The 11459-nt window shown below is 36.3% G+C and overlaps 1 protein-coding gene across 1 annotated transcript in view; it reads left to right on the top strand.

The window, feature by feature from the left end:
* Positions 1-1858: 1858 nt before the first annotated feature.
* Positions 1859-11459, top strand: part of KIF14 (kinesin family member 14) — a 53662-nt gene continuing 44061 nt past the window's right edge. Inside the window, exons 1-9 of the mRNA XM_040636424.1 lie at positions 1859-2390; positions 2433-3124; positions 4830-5084; positions 5711-5798; positions 7230-7328; positions 8559-8611; positions 9431-9461; positions 9909-10016; positions 10964-11080. Of these exons, the coding sequence (XP_040492358.1) occupies positions 1974-2390; positions 2433-3124; positions 4830-5084; positions 5711-5798; positions 7230-7328; positions 8559-8611; positions 9431-9461; positions 9909-10016; positions 10964-11080 (1860 nt within the window). The 5' untranslated portion in view covers positions 1859-1973. The remainder of the gene's footprint in view (positions 2391-2432; positions 3125-4829; positions 5085-5710; positions 5799-7229; positions 7329-8558; positions 8612-9430; positions 9462-9908; positions 10017-10963; positions 11081-11459) is intronic.

Raw genomic sequence — 11459 nt, 5'->3', positions numbered from 1 at the left:
TTTAAATGTATTTCCGTAATAGGACATTCTATACTTTTAGTTAAAAGGTTGAAGGAAGGTGCTTATATCCTGACGATTTTTTCCCCCTTTTTTGGTGGGGTGGTGGTGGTAATGATTATTATTTAGAACTTTAAAAGACTTACTTAAAGGTTAACTTCTATTATTTTATTCCTGCATAGCAGTATCTATTTGAGCAAGTGTCATTTTACAAGTTAGAACCAGGCATGCAAATTTAAAGACTTGTTTACATCAATATTACCGGTTTGGTGCAGAGTTGACTAGAGGCCAGGCCTTTTAGCTGTCACTGCTGTTCTTTTTCTTTTAAACCATTAATGCTGGATAGATATTGTTGACATATTTACATACACACCTGTCTGGCTTGTTGTCTAACTGCTAGAGGGCAAGCTGTCTACTTATCTAATCTTGCATAATTTTTCTCAACAGAAGCAATTAATTTACTTACCGTAGTTATTGTCTATGGTATTTATTTGGGAATACTGTTTTGTGACTCCTCTCAAATTAATCTCCATGAGATATTCCTGTATTTAACATACATTCAACAGGTATTCTCAAAATGCTTTGTTCAGTCTTTGATTTAGGTGCCAGGGTTTCTGGTAGTCCCTCTCCTACTCTGCAAACAGGGAGTACTTAAATAAAAATCTTTGCTGACCTGCACATTCCTCCCCCCATCCTCCTCCCTCTTTTTTTCTTATTGTGTTAAAATGCACATAGCATGCATCCTCTCATCTGCTTTTACGTATACATTTTTAAGTGTATATCCTTAAATACATTCAGATTGCTGTGTAGCCATCACTACCATCCATCCCCATAAACCTTTGTCATCTTGTAAATCTGAAACTCTATACCTACTAAACAATAACTCCTCATTTTCCCCTGGCCCCATTATACTTTCTGTCTTTATGATTTTAACTACTCCAAGTACCTCATGTGAGTGGAAGCATACAACATTTGTCTTTTTGTGACTGGCTTATTTCACTTAGCATTAGGTCTTCAAGGTTCATCCTTGTCGTAGCATATTGCAGCATTTCTTTTTAAGGCTGTACAATATTTCACTGTATGCATATACCACATTTTGGTAAGCCATTCATCTGTCCACAGACGCTTGGGTTGCTTCTATATTTTAGCTATCGCGAATAATGCTGCTGTGAACATGGGTGTACAAACGTCTCTTCAAGACCCTGCTTTTAATTCTTTTGGTTAGATATCCAGAAGTAGAATTTCTAGGTCATATGGTAATTCTATTTTTAGTTTTTTGAGGAACTTCAGTACTATTTTCCACAGTGGCTGTGCCATTTTACATTTCCGCCAGTAGTGCGCAAGGGTACCAATTTCTCCACATCCTTGCCAACGCTTGCTTTTCTGTTAGTAGCCATCCTAAAGGGTGCGATGTCGTATCTCATTGTAGTTTCGATTTGCATTTCCCTAATGGTTAGTGATGTTGAGCATCTTCTTATGTGCTTACTGGCCATTCGAATATCTTCTTTGACACGCACTATTTGCATCTTTTTAAGTCACTTGGCACCTGTGTCCTGATGTAAGGGAAATCTGTGTATTTCTTCTAAACCAGGTAAATAGGAGCAGGGTCTTGTTTTTGAAATCCATAGTATCTATCAGAGGGCCTGGCACATAATAGGGACTCAGTAAATATTTGTTGCATAATGATTATAAGCTCTTTGAAGGCAGAGATTTGTCTGAAGCTACTTGGGAACAGTATCTGAGGAGGAGATTGTGATTTATTCTAACATATTCCTCTGGGAAGTTACTTTTACAATGGAAGGTTCTCATATTTTCTAATGCCTGTTTATACTCTTACAATCTAATTTTTTTTTTGTTAACAGTTTAGCAGGTAACTGGAAACTGATACAGAAAATATGGCTGGAAGTCAAATGAACATCTAAAGGAGAGCTTCGGTTCTTCACCAACATTCTTTTTTAAAACAACTTGCTGCCACAATGTCAGTATACACTGCACATAATAGAAATAACAGGGATGTCCTTGGTATACCTTCTTCCCCAAAGAGTTCATCACTGAATGTCCTCACCCATAGTAGCAGACGTAAGCTGCATTTGAATTCGGATATGTCAGAATGTGAAAATGATGATCCATTATTGAGATCTGCAAGTAAAATCAGAGACATAAATAGTACTTATGTGATTTCTGCCTGTAAAAAAACAGGAGAGGTACCTCTTACCCCTGACCCCGTAGGTAGATTGGCACTTCAGAGAAGAGTGACAAGGAACAAAGAATCATCCTTGTGCGGCAGTGAGCTGGGAGCCTCAACTGAAAAAACTGCAGAGACACGTCTTACATTACAACGTCGTGCTAAAACAGAATCTGTGGAAAAGTGGAAAACAGCTCAAACAGATTCTGTGGAAAAGTGGAAAACAGCTCAAACAGATTGTGTCAAAAAGTGGAAAATAACACAGAATGTGGGAAGCCCAACAGAAAATGATTGTGCTTCCCTGGAAGCGAGGAGAAAGGTAACAATTATAAATAATGATAAAGACTCTTTCGCTGCATCTTTTGTACCTTTAGCCGAAGACCCAAAAGACATTGAAATGATGGCTGATGAAAAACACAAGGAAACATTTTCTGCCCTCCCTGGGGCAAATGAACACGTTGCACTTAAATACTTAAGTAATAGAGCACCCACTGATCCCCAGAGTCAGACTAAAGTTGTTTCCTCTGGACACTTGGCAACAAAGCCTCTTCAGAGCAAGGTGAACTTCAAAGTGCCAGGAACAGCAAACTTACATCATAGAAGTATTGGGAAGGATACGGCAAAAAATTCAAATAAATTTGAAAGCTTAGAGAAAAGAACACCTGCGAAGTACAGTGTAGGACACAAATGGACACCGAGGTGTGGCACGTCACAGCTTACGAGCCCAGCTGCATCGACACTGAAAAATAGGGTGCCAGGCCTCCAAGTTAAACAAAAGCCAAGAAGTTCTCTTCTAACAAATGAAAGGGAAAGGTCACAAGAAAATACACTCCCTCTTGAAGAGGAAATGGCAGGTCGGAACACGTCTATAGAAACAGACCCCTTAAAAGTAGAGAACAGTCAAGTGACAGTGGCAGTACGTGTGAGGCCTTTCAGCAAGAGGTATGTTACACTTTTTAAAATCTAAGGCCAAACTAGTGACATGTAATGTGTCTGATTCCTCTCTGACTTTGGAAAATGAGTGCATTCATTCATGCATCTTCAAGCTTGGTGGTGGCATTTCTAGGTAGAGAGAACTTTTAGGTTTAGTTGTAGAAACCCTCAATATTTTTGATGATTGGGTGCAAAATTAAAACATTGAAATCACCATATTTTGCAAATGTAAATTTCTTTAGATTTACTGCTTTGAAAATATCAGAATGACAAGTCTCTAATGCAGTCTGCTTTCAAATCTGCCATATGTGGCGGGCTCTTCTGTGTTTCCCTTAAAAAGAGCACTTGTTAGGTTGCTTATTCCCCAAAGAGGTCCTTCCAAAACCCCATCTGGCGTAGTATCATCCCCATCATCATCTCTGATATGTAGTAGTTAGAAATGCAGTGATTTATGAGATCTGATGTTGATGGTAAAAAAAATCTCTCTCCAAAGTGATTGTGGATGAGATAGTCACAGATTACAGGTAGGGCTGAGAAAGATGGACATGACAAAATGTGAATGTGGCATCTAATTATTTTTGAATGTTTTGTGGGGTGACTGCAAAAAACTTCAGAGTAGTAGTTGTTAACTCTGTTGTATATGTAAGCAAGATGTGAAAGGATATGGTGACTGCTGCCGTGGGGGAAGGAACCCCTAGTTTGAACCAAAAGGGTCAGTGATTAAAGGCAAGTTGTACAAGTGCTTTAAAGCCTGTTAGTGAAGGTGTGGGGTTAGTGGTAAGTGAGAGAACTGAGGGTGAGTTGGCTGGAGAGAATGGGGAAACCTCAAAGACAGGCCTCAAGGATCATGATAGGATGAGAGGCAACAGAAAAAACAAGAGCTGGTAGGAATAAACCCCACAATGGATGACTAACCTGAAGAGAACTAGTAACGAACCGAGTACTTGAGTCTCATCAGATAAGCCATGTAAACTGGGCTGATAGCAAGGGTGATGGGGCACTTGTCACATTGAAGAAGCAAGTAGTTTCCAGGATAAATTCTGATCTAAAGCAGAGTTGGGGCAAAAAAGGCTATCTGGGACCAGACAAAGACTGATAATATTTTTCTGCAGATATAGAGTAAGTGAAAGATTTCCACCTAAGTCTCAGATGAAAGAAGGATGCACATGAAAATCCATGATTTTAAGGGAGATAATCTAACAGAGGGAGGGACCTTTGGATTAACAGTAACAATAGGCAGTAGCCCAAAGAGATTTATGATTGAGACTTAGATTTAACTGAGCTTGTTGAAATTATATTTGCATTTCAGGTCAGGTTTATATAGATCTGCACATCTGAAACATCTTTATAGTATATTAAAAAGTCTCCAGATTTGGACTGAAGGGTATAGTTAGATTATAGTGGGTGGGATGGGCGAAGAGAGAGCTCGAGAGAAAAAGGAAAAAGATGGAAAATCCTGTAAAAGTAGGGTGATTTTTCAGACAACAGATCTGGGACTCCATTTTCCCTTTAAGCAGTGGCGCTGGAGCTGTAGGAAACATATATTTGGGAACCCACTATATTAGCTGGTCTACATTTTCCACATAAAACTAAAGGATTATTTTATTCTGGAGGAATGTATTTAACTAGTTTTGAGGTTCTTATTATAGTCTATGGAATAATACTCCAAATAATTACAGTAACTTATTATTTTTCTTTGTGCTTCTTTGTAAAGAGAGAAGGTCGAAAAAGCATCCCAGGTAGTCTTCATGAACGGGGAAGAAATAGCTGTGGAACATCCTGACATGAAACAAGTTTATAATTTTCTTTATGATGTTGCGTTCTGGTCTTTTGATGAATGCCATCCCAACTATGCTAGCCAGACAACTGTTTATGAGACGCTAGCAGTACCGCTCCTAGAACGTGCCTTCGAAGGCTACAATACCTGTCTCTTCGCTTATGGTCAGACCGGCTCTGGAAAATCATATACGTAAGTGTTATTCCAGGTACAGTTATTGCGAATGTTTTAATCTTTGGTGAGAAACGGCATGGTTTGATAGAGAGAATGTAGTTTTGAAACCACACAGATCCGGGCTCAGATCTCATCCATTGTATATACTGGTTCTGCAAACTTGGGCATGTTACTTAACCCCTGGGCTTTAGCTTGTGCAGGAGATACTGTTTACTTTGTAAGTGTCATTGGCCCATTTTTCTGTGCATAATACGTCTTGTGTAAACCCAAGCCCAGAGAGGTTATTTTGTAAATATTATTGTGAGAATTAAAAGTAATTATCTAATAAATGGTATTAAAGGTTCTGCTTGTATTTTTTCACAGCTCTCTGAATTAGATAGCTCTTATTTATTCCCATTAGAAGAGGAAGTTGAAATTTACTGGGGTTAAGTATCTTGTTTAAGATCACAGAGCTAATAAGTGGTGAGATCAAGATTTGAATTCAGGAAGATCTGACTTCAGAGCCTAGGTTATTAGATATTAATAATGTGGTTTAATTAGCTTGCTTCCCATTCACTCCCCAACCCATTTCCCCAAAAAGAATTAAAAGAACACTAATTCGTTTTATCCCTCTCCACCCCTGCCATTCATTATGTATTTTCCAGGATGATGGGACTTAGTGAAGAACCAGGAATAATTCCAAGGTTTTGTGAAGATCTTTTTGCTCAAGTAGCCAAAAAACAAACCCAAGAGGTATGTTCTCATCTGTAGGCCTTCATAATAGACTAGAAAACAGTCAAATCAAATTAAAATCAGAGTCATGGGATGCCTGGGTGGCTCAGTCAGCTAAGTGTCTGCCTTTGGATCAGGTCATGATCCCGGAGTGCTGGGATCAAGCCTGACATTGGAATCTCTGCTCAGTGGGGAGTCTGCTTCTCCTTCTGCCCCTCACTCCACTCTCATGCTCTCTATCACCCTCTCTGTCTCTCAAATAAATAAATAAAATCTTAAAAAATAAAAATAAAATCAGAGTCATCATCCCTAAGGAAATAATGGGAGATGTAATTTTAAGTTCTAGATCGTTCTCCTTTGGAACAGTGGTATGGAGGAGAGAAGTTGGAGATTCAAAATTTCAGAATAAATTCCCCTTGATGGGTAATGACAGAAGGATCATCTCTTCTGTCCTCTCTAGCTTTTCCGACTTTATTACTTTTGTGTATGTGTCGTGGCTTATAATGTGGCTGTTATGTTTGCAGTCAGGCAGGCACACAGACTTCACTCAGGACAGTAGGCATAAACTTTAGAACAACATGAAGCAGAGAGTAGTGATGCTGGAGTTTGAACCCAGATTCAACTTCGAAAGCCATGCTCTTTACACTGCACTACACCTGAAAAATCTGTACTGGCTTCCCCTTTCTCTTATTCATTCGTACATGCAGCCAGTATTTACTGGGCATCAGCTGTTTGCCAAGCAGTCTATTAGATCAATTTTTTCCAGATTTGCTTGATCATTAGAATTACCAGGAACGTGTCAGGGGCAGGTTTTTGTGTGTGTGTTTGACTGTGTGTATGTGTGTTTGTGTATGTATGTGTACACTTGCAAAAAAAATCTCTTCTGGAGATTCTGGTTTAGTTCATCTGGGCTACAGCTGGGAATTTACAGTTTTCCTACTTCCCACTAGTGATTCTTATGATAAGGGAAATTAGGAGAAATACTGTGCAAGATTTGGGAATATGAAGTTTAAAGACCCAGTCCCTGTAGTTAAGAGAGTATAATGGAGAAATGTACCAGTAAATAGCCAAGTACAGGCAACTTAATGATAAATAAATTAAAGTAAATACTATGATAGAGTAAGAACAGTGTGCTGTGAGAATATATAAGATTAAAGGTTTTCTTAGATGAGGGATAACAGCTTATTCTTGAAGGAAACATAGCAGGGCTAGACTAAGGTTGTGACTGTAAGGTTGAATATTAGAGAGATCTTAGTAAGTAGAACTTCTTTGGAGAAATGTCTATTCAAGTCCTTTGCCCGTTTTTAAATTGGGTTGTTTGTCTTTTTGCTGTTGAGTCGTAACAGTCCTTTATATATACCAGATACTAGAACCTTATCAGATATATGATTTGCAAAAAATGCAAGGGTTTTTAAAATAAGTTGCATGCTGTGTTTCTATTCCTCCTACTAGGTCAGCTACCACCTTGAAATGAGCTTTTTTGAAGTATATAATGAAAAAATTCATGATCTTCTGGTTTGTAAAGGCGAAAACGGGCAGAGAAAGCAACCAGTAAGATTGAAACTATTTATGATTTGTTTTTAATTTGTTTTTATAAATGCATATAGTTATACTAGTTCTCAAGATGACCTAGATAGCTTGCATTTTCACTAAAATCGCTATTGTATGATAGCAAATGCTTGGGATCTAGTCTAAATGAGCAAATAAATAGTAAATAAACTGAACATCATTGTTAGTGGAAATTAAGTTAGTTATTAAATTTAGCCTCTTTTAAAGCAAATGTTGTATCAAAATTAAAGATTAAATTTTTGTTTCAAGATTTAGTTGGACCACTTAAATCAAACACCAAATCCCTAAAGCCAAAAAGCAGTAGAAGTTTAAGAATTGTATTGTTATTATAGAATATGTATCTTATTTGATTATTTAGTAAATTGGTATCTCGTACATAATATTTTCTCTGAAATAGGAAGTTCCACAAATACATAATCTTTTAAAAAAACTATCAAAATGTGAAATTTGGGGGGTACATGGGTGGCTCAGTTGCTTAAGCCTCCAACTCTTGATTTTGATTCAGGTCATGATCTCACGGTCGTGGGACTGAGCCCTTCATCGGGCTCTGCGCTCAGCACAGCAGAGAGTCTGCTGGAGATTCTCTCTCTCCCTTTGCACCCACCCCCCTGCATGCTCTCGCTCTCAAATAAATAGTCTTTCCTTTAAAAGGATATAAAATTTTTAATTTTGAAAAAGACCTTGGAGAGCAAGAAACTAAAATCTAAAGAGATCACTTGACTTATTCAAAGTCATATAGCTTATTGTTGGTAACATCAAGAATCTTAAACTTGACATTCTCTTCTTTGACTTACATGTGTTTTAAATTTCTGGTTACAAAGTTTAAAACATATAATGTAAAACTGGAAAAAATTTTAACTGAAATTTACTGAACATATTTTAGAGAGATATTTAAAAGTATAGAGATAATAGCTACTGCAGGTCTTAAGAATAAAGAGCTAGTAAACTTTTGGTGCTACAGCGAACTATGGCATACTGTGAAAAGTTGGTGATACTGAAGCAGTGTCTTATGCCTTACAGATTTGTGTTTGTGAGAACCTTTATATTTTCTCTTGGTCAAGTAAAGGCAAATCTCTTTGCCTTAAACTCCAAATATAGAAGAAAAGATCATTTAAAATTGTGTTTTATGTGAAATATACCATATGAATATGTTTTATATGAATATGAAATACTTGTTATGCCCTTAATAATGCTACTGTTTGTTTCTATTAGCTGAGAGTAAGGGAGCATCCTGTCTCTGGACCGTATGTTGAAGCTCTGTCAATGTAAGTGTTTGGCACAGCAAAAGCAAGGAGGAGAGAAGTAATGAATAGACTGAATGTTGTTTTCATTTGCTTCCCCAACTTTGAAACCCTGAATAACTATTTATCCTTCTACCCTGATGTTGTTCAATTAATTTTTCCTCTCTTTCCAACTAGAGTGTTAACTGTTTGTTTTTGTATTTGTTTATAACTTTCACAGCACCTGTAAAGTGCCTGGCGTGTAGAGTGTTAGTTATACTGTGTGTGAGATACTTGGTTTTTCTCCCTGTTATCCCCTTTCCCCATTCAGTGAAGCCTTCCCTTTTGAGCTGCTTTTTATATCTATTACTTTAAGCTGAAGAGAGGAGAAGGTGCTAAGATGAGTTTAGTGTTGAGAGTGTGAAACATGCTAAGGGTCATTTATTTCACCTTTGAACACTCCAAATGCTTTCTTTAAAGGAAAGGGGAAGTGATTAGGTATGAATTCAGCTCCATTCAATAAATCTGGGATTATGTTGAGACCCATACATACTACCATACCCACCCCCACATATATGTCAAGTATATGTTTTGGTCTCATGATTTAGACTTGACTATTATAGTGTTAAGAGCTAAACTGCTTCATTAATAAAAACCATACTTTTCGGTAAAATTAAAACATTTTCTACCCTTTAAGAATGGAGATAGTGAAAGATTCTGTGAGAGTCAGTATAATAATATCTATGAATTATTCAACTGTGGTCTTTAGAGAGTAATTATGTAATTGAAAGATTATTATTGTTTTATGAGAATAAGAGTGTAATTATCAGTAAAAACAATTTTCTTTTTCCTTTTTAAAAATAGGAATGTTGTCAGTTCTTACTCTGATATCCAGGTAAGATTGCTTGTATTTTATCTTCTTTCCACTAGATAGAAAGATCATACTCATAAGTATTCATAAGAATATTTCTCCTTAATTGCTACTTGCATACGTAAAAGGTTAATCTTGTTAATTCATTATGAGCTGATTTTGTTTGTTAAACTTCAATCAAAGGAATTACTCTTCTGAGGTAAAAATAAAAGTTGACTATCGTAGCAGCTTAGCATTATTGAAATAGTCTTTTAAAGGTGTCATTTCCTGATTCAGATATCTGTGATGGAAGCAAAATTGACAGTGGGAATACAAATTATTAAATGACAAACATTTATTAATTTCATTTTATAAACAGATTATAAAGTGCGTATATGTTGCCAAACATGCTTACTTAACTTTGTTGTTTCTTAATTTGTTCCAATCAATTTTAGTTTGCAGTTCTGACCTCCCTCTCTTCTTTCTTGTAAGAGTTGGCTAGAATTGGGAAATAAACAAAGAGCAACTGCTGCTACTGGTATGAACGATAAAAGCTCTCGCTCTCATTCGGTTTTCACCCTGGTGATGACTCAGACCAAGGTATTCTTTTTGCTGATTATTTTATTCTTTAAATCAAAAGTAAGAGTCTGGTAATATAAATGTATAATATATTTGGATTTTAGTATACACAGTAACTGAATGACTTTTGTATATATGGCAGTATTTTTTTTACTGTTTGAAAAATCAATAATATAGGATTATTAATTTATGATATCATTGATATTAGTATGATAATAATATTAGGGTATGATAATATGTTTTCCATACATGGTAATTGTACAGTATTTGGAAAAACATATCAGAAAGTCAAAGATTTTCAAAAACTCAGCCATAGGTTCCACTGCTCAAATAAAGCCCCTCTAAACATTTTGGTATATAGTATTTTAGTTGTTTTACAATCACACTTAAACAAATTTACAAAATGTGCAATAATTTTAGGCCATTAAAAGTCTTCGCCAAATATTTTTCATAGCTGTATAATATTCCAGTGACTATTCCAGTTCCTCTACTTTTGGACATTTATGTTGCTTTTAAATATCTTGTTCCTTTGGGGCACCTGGCTGGTTCAGTCAGAAGAGCATGTGACTCTTGATCTTGGGGTTGTGAGTTTGAGCCACGTGATGGGTATAGAGATTACTTAAATAAATCAAATAAATAAATACCTTGCTCCTTTCATGCTGGGATAAATAATACCTTTGTACATTAAGCCTTTGCTCTATTTATGGTTGTTTCCTTAATATAATTGGGTAGTTGTGAGTTTTTTATCTCTTTAATGTCATTTCCTTTATTTTGGCATAATGCAAGCATTGCTCCACGTATTCTTGAATGTTTATTATAAATTATAAATGATTGCACATTTGTGAAAAGGTAATTTAAAGAATAAATGAGTGGTTTGTAATCTTGTATAACTTTCCCTTTCAAGACTTACATTGATAGCAAGTCATGGAAGAATTTATGACATATTATTTTAACGTCCTTTGCTATAGACAGAATCTGTGGAAGGGGAAGAACATGATCACAGAATAACGAGTCGGATAAACCTGATAGATCTGGCAGGCAGTGAGCGCTGTTCCACAGCTCAAACCAGCGGAGATCGACTGAAGGTATATATGAGGTTTTCTGGGGCGCCTGGCTGCCTCAGTCAGTGGAGCATGTGACTCTTGATCTCGAGGTTGTGAGTTCGAAACCATGCTGGGTATAGAGTTTACTTAAAAGAAATAAAATCTTAAAAAAAAAAAATGAGGCTTTTCTCATTTTAATAAAACTTATTCCCCAGGGCATTATTTTTAGGAGATTGCAAACTAAATATATTTAACAACAACAACAAACAAAAACAAAAACTATCTTTATCTGTAGTTTATAGACTGCACTACTGTGGTTTAAAGAGAGATCTTTACTTTGGGTTATGATTAATTTTCAAAGAAAATTAGTAATTTTGAGTTATAAGAAAGTTGGTAGTTTATGGAAGAAAATATTTACTTG

Source organism: Ursus maritimus, unplaced genomic scaffold (assembly GCF_017311325.1).
Source record: "Ursus maritimus isolate PB19 unplaced genomic scaffold, ASM1731132v1 scaffold_2, whole genome shotgun sequence".
In the NCBI taxonomy this organism is placed as follows: domain Eukaryota; kingdom Metazoa; phylum Chordata; class Mammalia; order Carnivora; family Ursidae; genus Ursus; species Ursus maritimus.
This window is presented reverse-complemented; position numbering and strand designations above follow the sequence as displayed.